We start from the raw sequence: 23,760 nt of genomic DNA, 5'->3' as shown, positions 1-23,760 counted from the left end.
CTGCCTGGGTTTGGACTGTGAAGTACATATAGGGAAATTCTTGGTGGTATTTATCAAAAATTAGATAAGGGTCAGTGCATAGGGGCTGTCTTCGTTTGATAGAGCTGCCATAACAAAATACCACAGACTGGGTGGCTTAAATAACAAATTTATTTTCTCCCAGTTCTGCAGACAGAAGTCCAATATCAAGGTGTCAGCAGGGTTGCTTTCTCCGGAGGCCACTCCGTGGCTTACAGACGGCCGCCTTCTGGCGATGTCCTCACACGGTCTTTTGTCTGTGCAGGCACATGTAAGGTGTCTCTCTGTGTGTCCAAATTCTGTCAGATTGGATGAGGGTCCTTAATGGCCTCATGTTAACTTAATCATCTCTTTAAAGGCCCTGTCTCCAAATATAGTCACATTCTGAGGTCCTGAGGTTAGGGCTTCAACATATGAATTTCACAGGGGGGACACAAGTCAGCCCATAATAGAGGGCTTTAATTCATTTAATCAAAAATCAGTAGCAATGGGAATTTTTCATTGATGGGAGAAATGTGAACAGAAATACACTTGAGGAATAAGTTTCATTTGTTAGTTTTGTGCAGAACAAGTGGTAAGGAGGCGTGAGTGAGGCGATAGTTAAAGTTATCTACACTGGAGGTGTCAAGGGCCGGATGAGGGCAATGGTGTGAGGGATGGCTAAGGGGACATGGATACAAGAGGCGCTGGAGGTTGACTCCGCCTGGCTTCACAGTGTGCTGGGTGCTGGGGCCCATGGGAGTGACAACGATGCTGACTGAGGTTTCCTGGAAATACCAGGTCAGGGACACCAATAGGGAAGTCAGAGGAAGGGCCGGTTTGGAGGCAGATTGTATTCGTTTTCTATGGCTGCTGTAACAGAAGATTATCACAGATTCGGTGACCTAAAACAACACAAAGTTATTTGCTTACCTTTTTTTTGGTCAGAAGCCTGGCATGGGATCTTACAGGGTTAAAATCAAGGTGTGGGCAAGCCTGCGTTCGTTTCTGAAGGCTCTAGAGGAGAATCTGTTGCCTTGTTTTTCCAGCTTCTAGAGGATGCCCACATTCCTTGACTCAGCCCCCCTTGCATCCAGCAGTCACACCACTCCAATCTCTGCTTCCATCCTCACGACTCCTGGTCTGACTCTCTCACCTCCCTCTCACTTATTAGGACCCTTGCCATTACACTGGGTCCACCAGATACCCCAGGATGACCTCCCCATCTCAAGGCTGCTAACTTAATAACATCTGCAAAGTCCCTTTTGCTGTGTAAGGTATTGTTTTCACAGGTTCTGGGGATTAGGATGCAGACATCTTTCTGGGGCCACTATTCTACCAACACAGGGATAGTGTTGATATGGTTTTAGGCAGGGTCTCAGATAGGGTGTACCGTTGATGTTCGTGGATAATGCCAAAACTTCACTTCCTCAACAATCTCCTCCTTGTACCTTGCTAAATCTTTCAGTAGAGTAGCTTTATCAGCAGCAAGAGGCTTCATTAGATGTTCATCTTCTTGTATTTCTCCTGCCCACTTTGGGGCAAGGTGAATTTCTCAAAGGGCAGGATAGCCAGAGAAAAGAGGAGTAATTGACCACCATGTAATTGACCACCTATGAGGAACAGTCAAGGGTTCTTTGCTAGGGGGTGAGATGGGGGCCGAGTGTCCAAATAAGTGCTGAGAGGTACAGTCTGTCACTATCTGAAATTTGAACTGAACTCACATTGGGTTTAAATCGTGGACTTACAGAATCTTATCAAGGTAAAGGACCTGAGAGATCCTTAGTCCTACAGCTGTCAACCTAGGCTGCACGTTGGAATCACCTGGAGAGCATTAAAACACACTTATGCCTGGGCCCCTCCCCCAGAGATAATGATTCCGTTCCATTGGAGCCCAGCCTGGGCATCAGGCGTTTTCAAAGTTGCCCAGGTGACTAACGTGCAGCCAGGACTCAGAACCAGTGATTTAGGCCAACTCTTTGCCTCTAAATGAGAAAACCATGACATTGTGCAGATAAAAGTTGGGTCCAAGCAGAGCCAGGACCAGAACTCAAGTTTCCTGAAGCTCCATCCAACACACCATCCTGACCTCTACATTCCAGGCATGATTATATAACAGATCTGACTGATGGTCAGCTGAACTGTCCACAAGACAGAGTCCACATCATTCTTGTTCACTGGCCTGTTTTCAGCACATAGCACCAAGCCAGGGACCCGTGAGCGCTCAGTGAAAGGTTCACTGGATGAGTGAATGGGAATATACCTGCCAGTGGACAGTTTAGTGCTGATAAGTAGACACATGTTCCCTATGCATTACTGTCACTTCCCTTTTCTGACACGTGCTCTGAAGCAACGGCAGCAGGAGACCCACAGGCTTGATTCTTGGTTCTCTGTGGTCTCAAGCACAACATGTTACTGATTTAAAGAGTTCTGTAAATTAAGAATTGAAAGTGTGACTCGTCAGTGACATTTGCTGTTGAAAACAAAACTTTAAAAAGTAATAAGCTCCAAATTAAATCTGATCCTGTGCTGGGAAGATATTATGAAATAGATATGATGTGTGGGCTAAAAAATCAGTAAAGGTTCATTTTTGTATCTACAAACATTCACAAAAGAGATGGTCTAGTACTACTCTTTTTATAGTATTTTTTGAGACGTCTTTCATATAACAAAATTCACCACTTGAAGTGTACAATTCAGTGTTTTAATAGTAGATTCACAGTGTTATACAATTATCACTACTAATTTCCATCACCACAAAAAGAAACCCCCAAACCTTTAGCAGTCCCTCCCAATTCTGCTCTCCCCCAACCGCTAATCTACTTTCTGTTTCTATGGATTTGTCTATTCTGAACAGTTCATCTAAATGGATCATATAATAGGTGGCCTTTTGTGTCTGGCTTCTTTCACTTAGCATAATGTTTTCAAAGTTCGTCCATGTTGTAGCATGGATCAGTACTTCATTCCTTTTTACAGAAGAGTACTATTCCATTGCATGGCTATACCACATTTTATTTGTCCATTCACCCGTTGGGTCGTTTCTGTTTTTTTGACTATTAGAATAATGTTGCTGTGAACAAGTGTTGAAGTTTCTGTGAGCACATATGCTTTCATTTCTCTTGGATACATACCTCAGAGCAGGGTTATATTGCTGGGTTATATGGTAACTGTGTGTTTAACTTTTTGAGGAGCTGCCAGACTATCTTTTCCCTAGTAATACTCTTAACTCCCTTTACAGATTACCTAGTGTGTATGTATGTTTGTATTGTATTTAATTCTCATAAACTTCTCTGAGGTTGTTATTTACAACATTATTATTAAACAGATGACTAAATGGAGAGTTTTAGGTTAAGTGACTTCCTGAAGGCCAAAGGGCTAAGTGATGAAGCTGGGATTTCAGCCCAGATATTTGGACCCTGAGATTAGGGCTCTTTCCCATGAAGCACTTACTAGGTGAGGTGAGTCATCAGATTTGTTTTTCGTGCTGTTGTTAGTTTTGCCATCTGCTCTGTATTATTTTTAAAAATCTTAATGTTAACCGTCTTCCTGCTTATGAAATAGTAAAGTGGGCTCTTATAAAAGAGCAGACATTGTAGTACCGTGTGATGTGAAAAGCGAAAGCCCCTGTTTATCCATCCCCACAGAGAGCTTGCTATTCATAGTTGTGGTATGTATCCCACCAAAATATTTTTCCATACACAATAATATAGTTTCATAATTATTACTCTGTGTTTTTTAACCTATCCGCTGTACAAACTGTTTTGCTTATTTTCTTGCTAACTGTTTATCTGGGACAGCTTTTGCTGTTGGAGCTAGTGGATCTGCCCCTCCTTTCTGAGGTAGCCATCTGTCTTTGAAAAATGTGTCCTGCTTGTAGAGCCCTTGAGTGTCTGATGGGGATAATTTAGGCCATTGCTTCTCAAACTTATTGTGCAGCTGGGAGTGTGAGTCCCCTGGGAATTTTATTGAACTGCAGTTTCAGATTCCATAGGCCCAGGGAGGGGCCTGAGACTCTGCATTTCCAATAAGCCCCACCCCCCACCCCACCCCACCGGGTGATGCTGACACTGCCGGTCCACAGAACACACTGTGAGTTGCGACGACTGGGCGTGGGGGGCTGTTGAAAAGTCTTGTGGCGCCGCAGCAGTTTCTCCCTGCTGAGCATGTTCTGCTTTTCAGAATGAAATGCTGGAGGAAGGGCACGAGTACGCGGTCATGCTATACACCTGGCGCAGCTGTTCCCGAGCCATCCCCCAGGTGAGACAGTCCTGCCCCTTCAGGGGGTGCCTCCACCCTCCACCCCGCCCCCGTCCAGATTACTGACCCTCTGCAGGCAGCAGGGAGTGAAGCAGGGCCTCTTACCCAAGGGGGTGCGCTGAAAACATTTAGAGAGCATCCCGTAAAACTGACGCCAGCTTTTAAAAATTGCTCAGTATTATTTTCTTTTGAAAGCAGTATAATGCTAACTGTACAACACCCAAACCACTGCAGAAAGGTAGACAGTAAAAAGCAAGACATCCTCACCCCTCGCTCCACCACCCAAATCCCCCACCTCCCACCAAAGCATAATCACGGTGGACGCTTTGCTGCATAGTTGTCTGGCTCTCTTTCCTCAAACATCATGAATATTTCTGTGATTATTACTTTGTAAATTATTGTCATTTACAAAAGTGTGTTGTTTCCTATTTATACGGTTCTGCCACTTGAATTTTTTACACAGTATTCTTTTTTTTTTTTTTGCGGTACGCGGGGCTCTCCCTGTTGTGGCCTCTCCCGTTGCGGAGCGCAGGCTCAGCGGCCATGGCTCACGGGCCCAGCCGCTCCGCAGCATGTGGGACCTTCCCGGACTGGGGCACGAACCCGCGTCCCCTGCATCGGCAGGCGGACTCTCAACCACTGCGCCACCAGGGAAGCCCTACACTGTAGTCTTTATAACTGACTTTTTTCATGTTGACACACACAGATATTATTTTTACCATTATCATAGTTATCCTATTATTATTAGGTCCCACTGTAACCAAATCAACAGGCCACAGGTGTGTAAACAGAAACCATTCCTCTACCTTGCTCCCAATCCTAACCCCAAGAGGTCACTACTTATTAACAGCTTGGTTTTCGCACCCTGTCAGATTCTCTATACCTGTATTATATATGGATACACAAGCACACACACTGTTTTGTGTTTTGTTGAATAAAAACGGGATTAAATTACCCTTCCTGTCCTGCAGCTGTTTCCACCCATCAGTTTATGGTAGCAATCTTTCCACCTCAGGTCAGAGATCCATCTCATTGCCCCTAACAGTTACATAATGATAGTGTATGAATGCATCATACTTTATCCATTTAATAATCAACTTCTGGATGTTTAGCTAGGTGCTTCCATTTTAAGAATTTCTATACAACAGTGTGAAGAATGTCCTTGTGTTTACTACCCTTTGCTCACTCTCCAGTTTCAGTGACCTTTTAGCAGCCTTGGGTGTGCATGCTGTGAACGCATCTGCCACGGGATTCTGATGTGCTGAAAACCACTGGGCAGAGAAAACGGGCTTCTTAATGGGCCCAAGTAGGGCCAGGGGACTTTGTCCCAAGTGCATCCAGAGCCATGGACAGAACGTTTTTCTCTGCTTAGGATCAGGCAGCGGCCCCCACATAGGAGTAGGGGGTACTGGGGTAGGAGTGGGGCAAAGGCGGCAGGAGGGAGACTGTGCAGCTCAACGTAGTCGTGTGTACAGCTCATGGGCGGGGCACAGAACAGACTGAAGGGGAGGAGGGTTCTGTTCTGGGGACCAGCTGGTTTCTTTCTCGCAGCCAGTGTCTGGGGAGCAGTTCTTCCCCCATCAGAATGTCAGACAGGGCTACCCCAGCCTCCTCTCGCTAGATAACCATACCACTGATCATCCTAAATGAGGTGCATTCAACAGTGAAAACAGGCCCTGTTAATAAGACAGCAGGTGTGAACCAGGACCACCTGGGCAAACCGGGGTGTGCGAAACCCCCTGTCTCCCCACAGGTGAAGTGCAACGAGCAGCCCAACCGAGTGGAGATCTATGAGAAGACAGTGGAGGTGCTGGAGCCGGAGGTCACTAAGCTCATGAAGTTCATGTACTTTCAGGTGAGGGGTCAGGGTGGGTCTGGACCAGGACACCTGAGTAGGTCCCCACGCTTCTAGACACTGGTACTGGATTTCTGTGCCATGTTATTTATTCATTCGGCAAACACTTTCTAGTGCCCCTGACCCACCCTGGGGTGAGCAAGACAGACAAGCCTCTCCCTCCATATAATTCACATTCTAGTGGGCAGACGAATGTGTTCTGGGTGGGAGGAGAGACTGACAATTAACAATACACAACAGAACAAGTGCTGTGAATAAAATACAATTAAAGAACCTCTGGCATGGAGGGTATCTTCGACATGGATGCAGCTTTAGGGACGGCCTCCACGGAGGTGGTGTTTGAACTGAGATCTGTATGATGTGAAAGAGGCTGGCAGGTGATGATCCAGGGGCAGAGGGTTTCAGGCAGAAGGAACTGCAAAGGCAAAGGCCCTGAAGCCTCAAGGAGCGTGACATGTTTAAGAAATGGAACGAAGCCAGGGAGGCTGCAGAGTGAGCAGGGTAGGCAGGGACCTACTCATACAGGGCACTGCAGGCCAGGAGAAGAATACCTGGATTTTCTTCAAGCACCACAGGAAGCCGCTGGAGATTTCCGGTGACATGATCTGATCGAGGTGTTCTGGCTGCTCTGTGGTTGATGGGTGGGAAGTGGGGGGCAGCACAGGTGTCAGGGGCAGGAGGGCAGAAGGGTGGCAGCAGGGAGACCAGTTGGGAAGCCAAGAAGAATGAGCTTTTAAGGGAGGAAAAGAGAAAAGACAGCCAAAGCCTCCTCTGAATGGAAGGTAAGAGGGCAAGCTGGTTATTATGCTTATCTGGAAGCCATTCAGGAATGCAGGCTGATGGCTTTAAGACCACCCTCTGCCCGGGTGGGAGTCCTGCCACACACTCTGTGCCCTCCACGTGTATTTATGAGCCTCATAAGTAGGCCTGCAAGCACTGGCCCAGGGTTTGCCCTGCGCCCAGCTCTGTGCTGGCCTTCTGGGGGAGGGAGATGGGAACATCTGGGGAAGGTGCAGATAGAGCCTCGAAGGCAGAGAAGCCCAGGGTTCTATCGCATTCTGACTGTGTTCTGCTAGTTATTTCAGACCTCTGACAACTTCAGTTTTCTTACCTTGGAAAGAATGCCTATTTCACAGGTTTTCTCTAGGTCTGCTTGTAAAGTGCCCTGTTTGTAGAGCCCTCATTGCAGAGCAGGTTTAACAAAGGGCAGCTGCTGTTATTAGCATCATGCACCTGCCCTCGAGGAACCTAAAATCTCTTCGGGAAGGCAGGTTCAAGAGAGAAAAGCTACCCCAAAACTAAGTATGTGCTAAACTGAGGGCCTCCTGACAGGAGGTATTTAGAGAAGGGAGGAGCTGAGATAATCTAGAGCTGTGCTGTCCAGTAGCCACATATGGCTATCTACATGAATTAGAGTTAAATAAAATTTAAAATGCAGATCCTCCATTGCACTCGCCTTTTCAAGTATTCAGTATCCACATAGGATGAGTGGCTGTTGTATTGGACAGAGCAGGTATGGAACATTTCCATCATCCCAGAAAGCTGTGTTAGACTCTGGAAGGAGAAAGCGTGGCTTGATCTGGTCTTTGAAGGCCTCCCTATCTCCTTTCCTTGCTTTATTTTTCTCCATAGCACCTATCACATTCTAATAGAGAGAATTTGTTTATTTTGTTTTCTGCCAGCCATCACTAGAATATAAGCTCCTTCTGGTAGAGACTTTTTCTTCCGTTTTGTTCCCTGCTTCACCCCAGGGCCAAGAATGGTGCCTGGCACGTGGAAGATGCTCAGTAAACACCTGTTTATTGGATGAATGAACCTCTTTCTCTGAGCATCCCTCTCACTCTCCATCTCTGCCCCCTTATTGTCTGGTGCCTGCACTGTCCTAGGTTTTGGGATACACACATGAACAAGACAGTGTTTTCCCAGCAAGGGCGTGGTGAATGAATTCATTGGTTTGACTGACTTGGGGGCAGGTTCTGGGCTTCCCTCTAGAAATCAGCTTAGTGTTTCAGCACACCTCTGAGAAAGACCTCTGGGCAGATTTGCCTTTCTCTAAATGTCCAGGCTCTGACTAGGGCCCCAGGGGAGGCTCGACCTCACCAGAGAGAGCAGTGAGGCACCCCACCAGGCCGCCGCATCCTGACCCGCTGCCCCTCTGCGTGCAGCGCAAGGCCATCGAACGCTTCTGCAGTGAGGTGAAACGGCTGTGCCACGCTGAGCGCAGGAAAGACTTTGTCTCCGAGGCCTACCTCCTGACCCTGGGCAAGTTCATCAACATGTTTGCAGTCTTGGACGAGCTGAAGAATATGAAGTGCAGCGTCAAGAACGATCACTCTGCCTACAAGAGGTCAGGGCCCCTCCCCCTCCCCCATCTTCCTGGGCCGCCGGCCAGTGGCCAGTGGGAGGAAGAGGACAGAGCCCTTCTAAGAGGCTCCTTCTCGGAACCAAGCTAGCCAGTCCACAGACACAGTGGGGTTGGGGGCCTGCCTCTGTTTCTGCAGTTTAAGGAATAAGGTGCAGAGCTGAGTTTTGGAGAACTGGGTCTTGGCAGGGTTTTCTGTCTCAAGGTGGAATCAAATCCTCATTTGCCCCACCTGTGGAGCAGCAGCATTTTCTGTGTCCCATGCAGTCTGAGATTATATTGTGATTAATATAATCATCAGATGGTCACAGGAGTCATTCTCTGCCAGAATCAGAAAGCCAGTTCAAACTGCTTATGTAAAAGAAGAAACTGCGTTGGCTCCCAGAACAGAAAAGTCCTGGTCAGCTTGATCCAGGTACTCAGGTGATATTGTTGGTCTGGTTCCCTCTACCTCTCAGCTCAGCTTTCCTCAGTGTCAGCTTCATTCTCAGGCAGGCTCATACCCTGTGTGGCCTCCAGCAGCTATAAGCGTCCTGCCAGCCAATGTAGCGACCCCAGCTCCTAAGGACGGAAAGAATGCTCCTCCTTGCAAATACTTTTGCAGAAGTCCCAAGGAGATTTGTCATTGCTCCAGCTTGGGTCATGTGCTGATCCCTCCATCAGACGCTATACTATGTATGTGTGTGTTGGGGTGGTGCTGATGGGAGGGGGTGCTCGTCCTTGGGGTCAGTTGGAGGTCAGTGTCAGCTCACAAGAAAGAAGGACTGAGGGGGGCGGAGGGGTCAGTCCTCTCCAGAAATTTGGATACAGCCATCCGAAAGTGGGGGAGGGCAGGCGAAAGCAGCCCAATATACTTTGTGTTGGTTGAGGCTCAGATATGCTCCAAGGTGTCTGTACACATCTCTTGGGAAGGATTTTCTGTGTCACTGCTGAAGAGGGCCCCCCTCCGGAGCTACATTCTCCCAGGGCTCCATGGTAACTGGAGAAAACAGACAACATACAGATCCTCACCATTTTATCCTCCTGAGTGAATTGAAACCTGGGAGTACCCAGAAGACAGAGCCCCATTCAGAAATGGCAATTTCACAAAGATTCCATAGACAGCTAGCTCATGGTACAGTGTCTTCCCCACAGATTCTCCCCAGATGTGGCCAGCTACTTCCATCATGGTCACAGCCGACGTGCTCTGTGGACCGGCTAGGGTCATGAGCAAGACAGGTGTCTTGTCTGTGTTCCACGGTCCATCGTGACACGGGCTGCATCGCCTCCACCTCCAGGTCAGGCTGGAGAAGTCCCAGTGCTGTGGTTTTCTCCCTTTAAGTCCCGCTGTGTTCCCCACACCCATCATCCCTTCACCTGTAATCCCATCAGGTTAAATAGACTTTGGTTTTCCATACAATGTTTAGAAACGTTGAGGTTTTCCTACAAATAACATAATACGCAATGAAAACAAAACATCCTGCTGCCTGCGATTCTTCTCCGTGACTTACCATGCAGTTTCACTGGAGGACACTGTGAGGCACAGGGATGCCCTTTTCGCTCTCCTACCACAAGCTGGTTGACGGGATGCTAGCTGCCCTTAAACTTTCCTGGTCTTTGAGCTTCAGTGCGTTCTTGCCTCCTAATTTCAGATACCCTTATTACAAGGATGCAGACAGCTCCTAATGAAATGACTCCAGAACACGCTCTCCTTTGATGTTAGAGTCACTTGTGATGTTCAGAGCCCCTTAACTTCAGGGACAGTGTATCCGGGTTAGCTGAGAGATGGGGCCCATGAGGCCCGGCTGAGGCCGGCTGTGCTTGAGCATCCCTCTCTGCAACACCCTGTCCCAGGGCGGCGCAGTTCCTGAGGAAGATGGCGGACCCCCAGTCTATCCAGGAGTCACAGAACCTGTCCATGTTCCTGGCCAATCACAACAGGATCACCCAGGTGATGGCAAACCCGTGTTAGTCCTGGCCTGGCATCCCGCGACGCAGGCCAGGGCCTGGAGGTTGCGGGGGGGGTGGTGGTGGGGCACGAGCAGAGGAGCTCTGTTCAGATCAGCCGTCCCCTTTGCCCTATTCAGGCTTTAAGCTGCAGACTTAAGTCTCCCCTCCCAACCACAGATGGCCCTTTCACCCTCTCCGGAGTTTGTTCTCTGAAAACCTTCTAGCCAGTGTTCTGCCTCTGCATCGGTGTAGATTGAAAGCTTGGGTTCTGGAGTTAGACCGCCTTGTTTTCTCATCCTAGACCCTCCACTGACCCACTGTGAGGCCTCGGGCAAGGTCTAAGCCTCAGTTTCCTCGTCTGTAAAATGGGACTGTTGTTTTGCCATTCATAGGACAGTGGTGAGAAATAAATGAGATACTGTATAAAAAGCCCTTAACGTGTAGAGCCTGATAGACAGCAAGGACATAAAAAGATGTAGTCATAGTTGCTGCCGCCACTTTGCCAGGGTATTCCCACGCAGCTGTGGCTCTCACGCTCTGCCTGACTTAAAATAACCTGTCTTGTGCATCTCTCAATTCAACCTAAACAGGCACCAGCACGAATGTCAGCAGGACCCAGGCCTAAACTTGAGAGGGGCCTTCAATCCTCAAAGGGTTTCTGGGCTAAAATCTTTCTCAGGGCTTCACCGGGCCTTCCCTGCTCTGTGTTACCTGCAGAAGGCTCCTCAGTGTTGAGGCTTCAGGTTTTTTCCCGGGGACCCAGCCCCACGCCTGAGCCCCATGCACACCCTGCCGTGGGCCAGTGTGTCCCTTTGGAGACAAGGGGCCTGGGGTGGAGACCTCAGGCCTTCTTGTATAGGAAATGTCTTTGTACTGCTGTGTCCTGCCAGGACGGAGACACCTGCTGGCCCAGCTCTCCTCCACTGGGCTTGGTCTTCCCACCATCATCTGAGAAGATGTCTTGGGCTCAGTCCACACTGTCAAAACTAAGCTGGGATTACCACGGTCCTAGCTGAAATGCTTTCAGCTCAGCCCAATAATGCACTTTCTAACCATCAGAACTACCAGGAAATACAATGCAAGGCCCCAAGGGGAGCAGGTCCCTGCCATGGGGGATGTGCAGGAGCTCTGACCAACCACTGTGGGCACGTTGAGGAGAGGCTGCAGGCTCCCCTCCACCTGGGGCAGTCAGTGAGGCCGGGCACTGTCCCAGGGCCCAGCGGTGGCCCATCCTGGGTGGTGTGTGTGTGAGGATGCAGGACAGTGGCTAACCGGGGTGGGGGGCACTGCTGTTTAGTGTCTCCACCAGCAACTGGAAGTGATCCCAGGCTATGAGGAGCTGCTGGCCGACATTGTCAACATCTGTGTGGATTACTACGAGAACAAGATGTATCTGACCCCCAGTGAGAAGCACATGCTCCTCAAGGTACAGCTCCCTCGGTCACACACCTCAGGGCCTGGGCTTGCCCTCTCACCTCCTTCTTATTTAAAATCATTTGTTTTTAATATTTCTTTCTTTTTACTTAAGCACTGATACAGATCTTACTGCATATAGTGTTTTGTAACCTGTTATTTGCCTTGAATATGTCATATACACCTTTCCAGACATCATTAAGGCTCTTTCTACAATGTGATTTTTTTTCTTTTCTTTTCTTTTTTTTTTTTCTTTCGGTACGCGGGCCTCTCACTGCTGTGGCCTCTCCCGTTGCGGAGCACAGGCTCCGGACGTGCAGACTCAGCGGCCATGGCTCATGGGCCCAGCCGCTCCGCGGCATGTGGGATCTTCCCATCCCGGGGCACGAACCTGTGTCCCCTGCATCGGCAGGAGAACTCTCAACCACTGTGCCACCAGGGAAGCCAGTACAATGTGATTTTTAATGGCTGGCAAGTATTCCATTGTATGGGGACATTGTTATTTAACAGATCCCCTGTGGTTGGATATTTGTTTGCTAAGCTGCATTGAAACTCTGTAGAACACCTTCGTGTCCATACTCTTGTTAAGCCAGACATCCTGGAGAAAAAAACTGCCAACTCAAGGGGAAGGCAGAATCTTGAAACTTGTGCTGTATTTTGCCAAATGGGTCACATTTGTTTCATCAGTTTACAAGTTTCATTTTTTAATTGCCAAGTAATTTTTATTATTGTAGAAAATCTGGACTATACAGAAAAGCATTAAAAAATTGCATCTCTTACAATCTTTCCATCCAGAGATAACACTTTTAGCATTTTGATGTATATCTTTCTCGTTTTTTCTGTGCTGATATATTTTCATATGTATGTAATTTACATATGCAATTTACATAAATTTTGTGCACGTGTAATTTTTATCCCACTTCATTAAATGCATTTGGAAGATTATGCAGCCCTTAAATAATGTTATATGGATGAGCTTTAATTTCTTCAGCCATTATTCTATCGTTAGCTGCTTAGATTATTTCTAATTTCCCTCTGACAACAATAGCCCGGAAATGAATAATCTTCTCCATATTCATATGCATCACCCCTTTTGATTCGTTTTTCCCCAGAACCTCCCCTTTCAAAATTCCGATGCTGGTTTGACTTTTTTTTCCTCTCCATGTCGCCTCCTGCTATTTCAAGAATCCCAGCCCTGTTGGTGTTCCCTTCTTAACATTTCCATAACATCTCGAAGAAGCTTGCAGGACAGTGTGGCTTTGTGTCTTGTTCACTCTGGCTTGCTCTGCACAGTCAGAAATCCAGAGAAGTCACCCAGAGCTCAGCAGTCTCTCTCACCCCCAGTGCTATGCCTGGGCAATTACCATAGCTCTGCCCAGAATTGCTGCTTCCACTAAGTTGGTTGCTAAACCCCAGTCCACCAAGCATCGTTAGATGCTGCCATCAGATTCTCAGGCCCTTCTTTTCTCTTGCCTGCTTTTAATCCTCCCACGTCTCAGCTTCCCAACCTTCTTTCCTCTCAATTCTCTGCCTCCTCAACCTGGACTCCTGCACTGCTTGTCTCTGCAGTTTGTTAGTGAACTCAGATGCCACCAGGGAGCGCCTTCTACCTTAAATGGAAAAGTCTGGTGCACACCCTGCGGAACTGCAAAATGCAAACGCCCATCCTCTAGTCCACTCCCTTAGGTGTCAGACGTGACTTATCCCCAGTCACATAGCAACTGTGTGCTGAGGGAAGCTGCTTTCAACCTAGCTATTCAGGCCTCCTCAGGCTTGCTGTACATTTGGCAAAAAGAGCAAAAGAAGCCAGCATTCAGGAAAGTATTGTATGGACTGGAATATCAAGAATCAGCCTGTCAACCTGCTTATAGGGCATTGTCAGGCAAAAATGTGTTCTTTTTGTTAATGAAGTCATCAGTGAGATTCCTTGGGAATCTTTGTTGTAGTTTGCTTGGAGAAAGGGGTGAATAGTTTCACATCCATTTACCATCTAATGAGTATTCATCAAGTGCCTGTGACGTGCTGGGGCCCAGGGATGCAGCAACAGCACCACTCAGTCCTTCCTCTCAAGAAGGATCTAAGTGCCTACGTGTTGTTGTCAGATCCCGGTTCAGATCCTGTCTCTGCAGCTTACTAGCTGTGTGACCTTGGCAAGCTGTCTAACCTCTCTGTGTCTCCAGTTCCTCGTCCGTAGAATAAGGTTATTGTGTAGAACTTGACTCATAAGATTGTTGTGAGAATGAAGGATGACGCCTGCTAAATCCCAAAGCACAGACTCTGGCCCATGGGGGAGGACTCAAGAAGTGGCCGCCATGATAATATATGAAAGAGTCCTCTGCATTTCTTCACAGAAATCAAATTTCTGGTTGAAAGTAGACCTATGGGTCCCCCCCCCTTTTTTTTTTTTGAAGATACATGGGTTTTTGTCACAGAATGTGTCACTACAGGGGATGTGAACACAGACACAGATCTGCTTTTGTTGGTTGTTTGAAACTTTTCCAGTGGATGTGACTGGCTTCTGCCTCTTCTCACTCTAGGTCATGGGTTTTGGTCTCTACCTGATGGATGGAAACGTCAGTAACATTTACAAACTGGATGCCAAGAAGAGGATCAACCTCAGCAAAATCGATAAGTTCTTTAAGGTCAGCACCTGGGGCTGGGGTTGGGCAGGGGGCCAAGGGGTGGTCTCTCTGGGGAAAGGAATGAAATGAACCAGCAAGTAGTGGGGCTGGTTGATTGAACTGTAGCTTTAAAGACCCCAAGAGGAGGAGAATAGAATGATAGGGCCTCCAGCTGCCCTGGGTAGAGGAAGCTACACTATAGAAGGCATGTGTGCCTGACTCTCAGGATTCAGCTGGGATTCGGCTGGGAGGCCTTGTGATTCTTTCCGCATACTGCTTTTTCCCTTTTCTGAAATCCCTTGCCATCTAAAGAAAGAGGTGCGTCCCAGAAGACAGAGCCCGCTTTAATTTTCAGTATGTATCAGAGCCCACAGAAGCAGGAGGAATAAAGACTGGCTTTTACCTTGATTCACATTCGCAAACGCACAGCCTCTCCTGGCCCACCAGAGGCCCCTCACTCTCCCTGCCTCTGGGCAGAATGCTTCATCACTTCATCAGCGTCCAGCCCACACTCAGTCCATCCCAGCGCCTCAGAGATTTGATCTTCTGCCCCAAATCTTTAACAGTAAAACCTTGTGGTTTGCCTATGAGGTTTTCGCAAAGGGGTTTTCTCCTCGGGAAGTGAATTCCATGTTGTCGGTGTATTCTAACATCAGGCATTTCAGGCCTGGAGTGGAGCCTCTGAGGTCAGACACGGGAAAACCAGGCTTCAGTTAAAAGTGGAATCCCTCAAAGGTGTGGCCAAGCCTGGGTCCCACCGACTCTTGGAGGTTAAGAGGGAAATAAGTCACCAAAAGGCATCCTGTGGCTTGGCTTGGCTTCTATTTGAAGCTGAAACTTTCACTTTTCTCTGGAGCTGCCCAAAGTGAAAACAGAGCTCATCTTGGGAGAACGGGCCAAATCTGCCTCTGCCTTAAATCCGCATGAATGAGGTGGGGGTGGAGTGGAAGACCACCATCTCGCCTCACAAAGACCTGGGTTTTAGTCTCGCTCTGCCACTTCATAGCTGGGTGACTTTGGGAAAGTCACAGAACTTCTCTGAAACTGAGTTCCCTGGCTTGAAAAACAGCAATGCTAAGGGTATCTACTTTATAGGGTTCCCTTGAGGATTAAGTGGGATCACATAGGTCAGTCAAAGCCCTGGGTTATAATCCCAGCTCCTTAGCTTCTAGGAGTGATTGGAAACAATCACTTCAGCTGTCAAAGCTTCAGTTTGTCCATCTGTTAAATGGGAATGATACTTGTACTGACCTCACCCAGTTATTCTGTGGATTGAAATACTGTTTTCTGATTTGCTTAATAGACTATTTTTTAGAGCAGTTTTAGGTTCACAGCAAAATTGAGCAGAATGAACAGGGATTTCCCATATACTCCCTGCCTCCACTCATACACAACCTCCCCCATTGTCGAAACTCCCCAGCAGAGGGGTACATTTGTTACAGTCCATGAACCTACATTGTTGGTACGTCATTATCACCCAGTCCATGGTTTGCAGTAGGGGTAACTCTTGGCATTGTGCATTCTGTAAGTTTTGACAAATGTATAATGATCTATATCCACCATTATGGTATCATGCAGAATAGTTTCACTGCCCTAGAAACCCTCTGGTTTTGAAGGGCTTGGCACAGTGCCTAGTGCCTAAGAAGCAGACAGAAAATACCAGCCTCCTCGCCATTACTCCTGGTCTTCGGATGGGAATCGTCTGCCCTTTGGTGTTAGGTGTTAAAGGTTTCAATCACTTCACGTTGTGGAGTTTCTCAAGAAGGTCATGCCCAGCCAGTGGCATCTGGGCACCCACTCGCAGAGCTCAAAGCGGCGAGGATCCTCGAATCCAAGGAAAATTAGAGCAGAAGAGACCCTGCCCTGGGAGGCAGACCATCTGGTCCTCATTCTTCATCTGTTCTGCCTGCTGGGTAACCTTAGACAAGTCACTTTGCCTCTCTGGGCTCAGTTGCTGGAACATAGGGATGGTTGGAGGCACGGGAGGACCTCTACTCTGGCTGGGGCTCTTTGTGGTTCCAGGGTCACATAGTAGCATCTTTGGAAGCAGAAACTGGGGGTCATCCCAGAGGCACACACGGAGGCCTGTCTCCCCCGGCGGAAGGCAGCCACCTGGCCCCTCCCTCCGTGTCTCACGCACTGTATTTGCTTCCTTTGCAGCAGCTGCAGGTGGTGCCCCTTTTCGGCGACATGCAGATAGAGCTGGCCAGATACATTAAGACCAGTGCTCACTATGAAGAGAACAAGTCCAAGTGAGTGCCTGCCGTAATGTCTCTCGGCTCCCCCGAGGACGCCCAGCCCGGGCAGGGGGCCGAGGGGCCACTTCAGCCCCTCCCCCCTCCCCAGAGCCCTGGGCAGGTGGATTCTGTCCAATCACTGACGCCTGGCAGAGGGGAGCAGTGGATGGTGCTCTGAGCCCTTTTGCACCTGCCCTTTGCTGCCAGGGTTCAAAAGTGCTCAGAGCACAGCCCCGCCCCTTCTCTGTTCCCGTGGTGGCCCACACCGCCTGCAGGGGAACGGCAGGAGTCCTCCTTCGCCTGCGAAGGGGGAGGAGTGACCGGCCCTCAGTGGTCAGGCAGAGCGAGATGGCCTTGTTCTTCATCACACTGGTTCTCTCTTCAGGTTTTGTGTCCATGCAGTAAGTATGCCGTGGAGGGTATTGTTCCAACGGTTCCAACTGTGAAGCGGGTTGACGACCTCTCCTTATGTTGTTTTATAAACCACTACTCTAGGTGATCTGAGCTAAGATCTGGGGTGTCAGCGCCTCATGGAAATTGGGGGACATTCGGCTACAGTCTTGGCCACCCCTTTGATCTCTGGCCTTGTTCAGGAGGTTTCTGCCTGCATTTCCATACAGAGTGGGGCCGACCATCCTTTAGTCAGGGGTGAGGGTATTAGGGCCTTAAAAGTATGTAAATGGAGTGTCCTTGAACTCCACCAGCTTTGAGCCACAGCAGGTGAGTCTTGCCAGGGAAAGCTGGTTTAAGTCTTTTCATAACCCAGTGGCTGCTGGTGTATGAGGAGGTCTTTCAGGAAAAGCATGGAGTCCCGAATGCTGAACTCATTTCTTCACTTTTCCCTGCGTGAATTCTCGGCCACCTGAGGTTGGATGGGAGTGGTGATGTGACCAGGATGGTGGTCAGAGGTTCAAGTGATGGTGTCCCCATCCCTACACAAAGACCTCAAAAGGAAAGTCATGCCAAAGTACAGGCATGAGGAAGTCTGCCACCATTCTGAGTATTCTCTGGAGCGCCCTTTCAGAGCTCCTTTTGAAATAGTAAATTCTCTCTACAGCGCATATCTGCTTTGTTTGGTGTCCACGCTAATCTGTCCACTGGGTCACCCGGCACCGGATGGCGGAGGACAGTGAACGGGGTTGTCTTTTTTTCTCTTGGGGAAGGAGAGTGAAGATTCTTATTCATTCATTTCCTCCCCAATTTAGGATGTTCTCCCAAAGGTCTCTTTCAAAAAAGTTGAGGAAAGAGTTGAGGAGAAAGAAGAGAGGAAGGGGGAGAAGATGAGAAAGAGAGACTTTCAGAATGGCTGTGGTTTTCCTCTCCATAGAGAGCTTCCGTGTTGCCAGCTCGCTGTTGAAAAAGAGGCACAATCCCTTTAGTTTTCCCCAGTCCCGCCCATAGGCCCCCTCCAACGACAGCTTCAACCACAGGACGTAGTGCTGCCGGGGTCAGTAGATAGGTTTGGGAGGTCGCCCACCTTGCTTTTTCTTTGCTTGGATTCCAGTCCTTTGCAGCCCTAGAGAGGCTGCAGGTCCCTCCCCGTTCACGTGACTGGTAAGTACTGTGGACACCCGTTATCTGGAAAAGCCTGCGATTGGGTCTTAGAGGAGGCCAGCCCCAAGCAGGAGGATAAAAGGCTGTTCCGTTCAGCCTGCAGTCCCCACAGCGGGATTTAGCAGGCACTCTTGCTGGTAGCTGGGACACCTCTTGGTCCACCCAGGGGAGCCGGCCACGTTGGCCAAGCACCAGGAGCAACTAGTGAATGGAAGGAGCCTGCCCCACCCAGGTGCCTAAGGCCAGGACCCACTCTGACCCCCCTGATTTTCTGCCCAGGTGGACGTGCACCCAGAGCAGCATCAGCCCCCAGTACAATATCTGTGAGCAGATGGTTCAGATCCGGGATGACCACATCCGCTTTATCTCCGAACTCGCTCGCTACAGCAACAGTGAGGTGAGCTCGCTCTGGCTGCTGGGATGGAGGCCCGTGTGGGCCCAGGGTGGGGAGGGGTGAGGACCGGCCGGAAAAGAGGTGAGATCATGGAGAGTGGAGGAGTAAGGGAATACACACTTGTGGCATGGATTTTAGAGCCAGATGGAACTGGGTGTGATTCTGGTTCTGCTGCTGACCTTCACAAGTTATTCAACATCCCTGAGCCTCAGTTCCCTCATCTGCAAAATGGAGCTAATAGTATCTGGAAAGGTTCATTGAGAGGATTAAACAGTATGCTGCATGGAAAATGCATTGTGCCTAGCAGCTAGTAACAGCCCAGTAATTGTTAGTCTGTGCATGATCTAAACCACCTCCATCCTGGATGGCAAGAGAAACAAAGTTCTGAACAATCATGGTGATAACACCATCTAAATATTTTTAAATTACAATTATAAATAATCATTGTAATAGGCCAGAAAATACAGTTAGCAGCAAAATAAGGTCATAAAAATCTCCTGTGGTCCCACTAATTACATTTTTAGTGGCACTGCATTTTTCTTTTCTTCCTTTTTTTTTTTTTTTTTTCTTGTAGGGAAGCATGATCGGTACACAAACCTCAGGAAAAATACAGATAGGCAGAAGGAGGGAAAATCAATCATGTAAAAGCCTTCCACCCAGAACCAACTATGATTAACATTTGGATATATATATCCTTCTGGATCTCTTTCTGTATAAACCCTTCTAATGAATATATATGTTGGTTTAATAAATATAGGTCTCCAGATTTGAACTCCCTTAGTACCTGGAGCTCCTGGAAGACTGCACTACCACGCATATGCCCACTGGCTCCACCATGTGGCCGATGGCCATAGTTACGCTTTCCAAAACCCAAACTAGGGAAACGTCTTTGATCCAAGGGCATCATATTTGAAATGAGAACAGCCAGATAAATGCAGGTGGTGTGGTCATTAGATGAGTGGCCCACATTCTCAAGAGGGCTTCTGGTGGACATGGACCAGGGTCAAGCCCAAACCTTTGACTTTCTTAACTGTATGTGACAATGAACTGAACATAAGCTATGGGAATAATTTAAGTGCTGGGGATCCCTTCATTCCTTGTCCAGTTTTGGTATGATCTAAGAATGAGTCTGGCTTAAAGCTATTTTTAGAATTATACAGCTTATACATGTGTATGTACAGACCACTCTCAGTATTCACAGCAGTTATATTCTATAAAGTGGCCGTCAACACTAAATCAGCAAGTACTGAACCATCACTCTTTGAGAAAATACAGGGGTAGGTTCCTGTGAGCTTCCGATCACAGTGTTTCCATCAGCTGGTTTTTAATATATAACCTTATTTTACATGCGCTTCTGCTTAAAGACGCCTTATGTAATATATATTGTTGATTTGTTAGCGTTAAATCACAGCCAACAACACTATAATTCATGCCTGAGCAAAGCTTATCTAAAATACATATTTTCTCCATAATGCCCATCACAGCCTCCTTTCTCATAGGGGCATAGACAGAGCATCAGCACTATGCTTGGGGGCCATTTAAAATAATGAAATCACCATTAAAAAGTATAAGAATGAGGAAAATGGGGCACTAAATAGACCAGGAACGGGACACTTGTGTACAGTAGGAGCCGAAACAAGAGAGCAGAGAGTTGCCTTGTTCAGCCTCAGCTGGGAACATGACTCAAATTTTTTCCCACTCTGCACACGTCTGAAACTGACCATGAAAGCACTGCAAGGACTGATCTTGAGGTTACAGATAAATTTTAGTGAATAGGGAAATTCACAGATACAGAATCCACAAATAATGAGGACTGGCTCTATATGTAGATATATACACATACACATATATACACATATATGTATGCATATACACAGTATACATACATACAGTATTTCACGGTGGAATATTACATGTTCAAACAGATGTTTATCTTCACCAGTGCTTCTCAGCCCGTGAGTCATTTCTAATTGAGTTGTGAAATCAACTTAGTTGCTTTCTAATTAGCAGTTTGTTGTGAAATGGAATAAAAAATCAGAGGAAATCTCAAGTATTGAGCATAAAGTTGCTTCGTGAAAACTGTTCATGCCTATATTGAATACCTCTAAGTAGGTACGTGTTCCTGAGTTAGTATACAGTATGCACTTCCTACTGTAAATCGCAGACCCAAAAGTCTGAAAGGTGCTGTGGTGCAGTCAACCAGGGTCGTTGTGAGTGGGCCCCTGGCGTCACACCACCTGAATTTGAACCCTCAGTCAATTACAAGGCATGTGGCCTTTAGCAAGGCATTTGTCTGAGCCTCAGTTTATCTGTCAAGGGGTATAATAATAGCACCTCCCTTGCAGTGTTCTTGGGGGAGTCAGTGAAATAAGGTAGAAAAGTGCCAGGTGCGTCGACAGTGAGGGTGACAGCTGATGTTCCCCAGGTGGTGACGGGCTCCGGGCTGGACAGCCAGAAGTCGGACGAGGAGTACCGCGAACTCTTTGACCTGGCCCTGCGGGGCCTGCAGCTCTTGTCCAAGTGGAGCGCCCACGTCATGGAGGTGGTAGGTGTCCCGGGGCAGAGGGTCTGTCCCTTCCCGGCCCCCTCCATCCTGAACTCTGTTCACTTGGGATCTATCTGCCCCTGCCTCTCTCTGGCACTCTATTTTTTAAACAGCTTTATCAAGATATAATTCACACACCACACCATTCACCCATTTAAAATGCAAATTTGTTAATTTTTAGTATATTGCCAGTGCTGGGCAGCCGCAGTCAAATTTAGAACATTTTCATCACCTCAAGAAGGACCCGGTACAATCACCCGCTATTCCCTATCCCTGCAGCCCTAAGCAGTCTCCTTCTGTCTCTGTGGAGTTCCCTATTTTGGTTGTTTCCTATAAGTAGAATCGTATCGTATGTGGTTTTTGTGTCTGGCTTCTTTTACTTCACATGTTCAAGGTCCCTCCATTGTAGCACAGATCAGTACTGCATTGCCTTTTATGACTGAGTGATAGTCCGTTGTGTGGACTCATCCCATTTGGTTGATTCATTCACCTGCTGTTGGACGTGTGGGTCTCTCCTCTCTCCCCAGTACTCCTGGAAGCTCGTTCACCCCACGGACAAGTTCTGCAACAAGGACTGCCCGGGCACGGCCGAGGAGTATGAGCGAGCCACCCGCTACAACTACACCAGTGAGGAGAAGTTTGCCTTCGTCGAGGTGGGTGCTGACTCCCTGCGTCTCCTCGTCCCCCACCCCCGAGGCTGCTCCGTGTCAGCAGCCGTAGGGCTTCCTGGGGGGGTGCTGGGCCGGGCGGCAGCCATGGGCCTCCTGTGCATGCACTTCCCTGCCCCCTCCTCCCACCTGAATTCATCTCTGTCCCAAGTTGTTCTTTCAGAAGCATGGAGAAACGTATTCTGTTCTTAGAATCCCAAAGAAAGAGGCACTCCATTAGACCCAACAGCAGGGACCAAACACGTGGCCAAAAGAGATATGACAAATCCCCAGACTGAGGAGTGGTTGGAGAACTTCAGATCGAAACTAAGATGAGATAGAATGCTGACCAGTCAGGATAGTAAAGATCTAGTAGATTGGTGATGTCTGTTGCTGGTTGAAGTGGGATGTAGACCTTCTCAGATACTTTGAGTGGCCAGTCCACATTTTACAGGCTTTCTCTGAGGGCAAGCTGATCATCTGTATTCACATTTTTAACGAGCATACCGTTTGGCACATATATATCTCAGGGAAATAAACCAACTGTGCCGAGACATTTATTGCCGTATTGTTTATAATGCCAAAATATGTGAAACAACAGAAATGTCCTTCAATATGGACCAAGTAAAATAAATAAAGGTACAGCTATATCATTGAATACTATGCAGCCACTAAAATGGATGTACTGACATGAAAAGACATACAAAGTATATTGTTAAGTTAAAAAAGAAACAGGTTAAAGGGCGGCATGTAAAATGATGCCATTTCTACCAAAATTAATATACTTTAGCACATTTGCTCAAAATGGAAGGACATAAGTGTATATGTTTATATATACCAAACCATTAACAGTAGTAATTTCTAAAGGGAGGATTCTACTTCCTGCTTTATAACCTTCTGATTTGGTTTTTTTGTTTGTCTGATTACAAAAAGATACGTCTGTGAGGGTGACGGAGCTCATTCTTGCTGGGTTGTGAGTGACAGCTTCCTCTTTCATGACTCTCTGAAGCCTAGAAGTCAGAGACTTGGATGCTGCCCCCGGACCCTTCATCTCTCTGAGCCTCGGCCTCTTTGTCTATAAGATGGAGCTGATTATCTCTGCCCACTTCCATCCCAGCATTATTGTTGAAAATCAAAGAGTAATTACCAGCGATAATGATGTAGATGAGCAGTGAAGGCTATAAAGCGTCATACACATTAGGGGTTAGAGTTGCTCTTTAGCTGATCTCCAGGCTGTGCTTTAAAGAACTGAGGCTCAGTGGGGTCATTTCAGGCAGGTATGTGTTCCTGAGTTAGTAGATAGTATACAATTCCTACTGTAAATCGCAGACCCAAAAGTCTGAAAGCTGCTGTGCTGCAGTCAACCAGGGTCGTTGTGAGTGGGCCCCTGGCGTCACACCACCTGAATTTGAACCCTCAGTCAATTACAAGGCATGTAGCCTTTAGGAAGGCACTTGTCTGAGCCTCAGTTTATCTGTCAAGGGCTGTAATAATAGCACCTCCCTTGCAGTGTTCTTGGGGGAATCAGTGAAATAAGGTAGAAAAGTGCCATGTGCGTCGACAGTGAGGGTGACAGCTGATGTTCCCCAGGTGGTGATGGGCTCCAGGCTGCACAGCCAGAAGTCGGATGAGGAGTACTGCAAGTTTAAAAAGTAAATTCATTAATTTTTAGTATATTGCCAGTGCTGGGCAGCTGCAGTCAAATTGAGAACATTTTCATCACCTCAAAAAGAAACCAGTACATTCACCCCCTATTCCCTATCCGTGTAGCCCTAAGCAGTCTCCTGTTTCTGTGGAGTTCCCTATTTTGGCTGTTTCCTATAAGTAGTGTCTTATCATATGTGGTTTTTGTGTCTGGCTTCTTTTACTTCATGTTTTCAAGGTCCCTCCATTGTAGCACAAATCAGTACTGCATTCCCCCCCGCTTTTTTTTTTTTTTTTTTTTTTCG

The 23,760-nt window shown here is 47.7% G+C and overlaps 1 protein-coding gene across 2 annotated transcripts in view; it reads left to right on the top strand.

The window, feature by feature from the left end:
- The window catches only part of CYFIP2 (cytoplasmic FMR1 interacting protein 2), a 130,573-nt gene that overhangs the window by 20,650 nt on the left and 86,163 nt on the right, over positions 1-23,760 (top strand). Inside the window, exons 4-13 of one of the 2 annotated variants that reach the window (XM_024760134.1) lie at positions 4,177-4,254; positions 6,008-6,109; positions 8,275-8,456; positions 10,305-10,401; positions 11,698-11,826; positions 14,351-14,455; positions 16,595-16,686; positions 18,505-18,622; positions 21,045-21,164; positions 21,692-21,817. In XM_024760134.1, coding sequence (XP_024615902.1) covers positions 4,177-4,254; positions 6,008-6,109; positions 8,275-8,456; positions 10,305-10,401; positions 11,698-11,826; positions 14,351-14,455; positions 16,595-16,686; positions 18,505-18,622; positions 21,045-21,164; positions 21,692-21,817 — 1,149 coding nt within the window. Of the gene's footprint in view, positions 1-4,176; positions 4,255-6,007; positions 6,110-8,274; positions 8,457-8,808; positions 8,887-10,304; positions 10,402-11,697; positions 11,827-14,350; positions 14,456-16,594; positions 16,687-18,504; positions 18,623-21,044; positions 21,165-21,691; positions 21,818-23,760 lie in introns of those variants that run through there. The other variant, XM_024760135.1, reaches the window with a different exon arrangement.

Source organism: Neophocaena asiaeorientalis, unplaced genomic scaffold (genome assembly GCF_003031525.2).
Source record: "Neophocaena asiaeorientalis asiaeorientalis breed wild unplaced genomic scaffold, Neophocaena_asiaeorientalis_V1.1 scaffold336, whole genome shotgun sequence".
NCBI lineage: Eukaryota > Metazoa > Chordata > Mammalia > Artiodactyla > Phocoenidae > Neophocaena > Neophocaena asiaeorientalis.
This window is presented reverse-complemented; position numbering and strand designations above follow the sequence as displayed.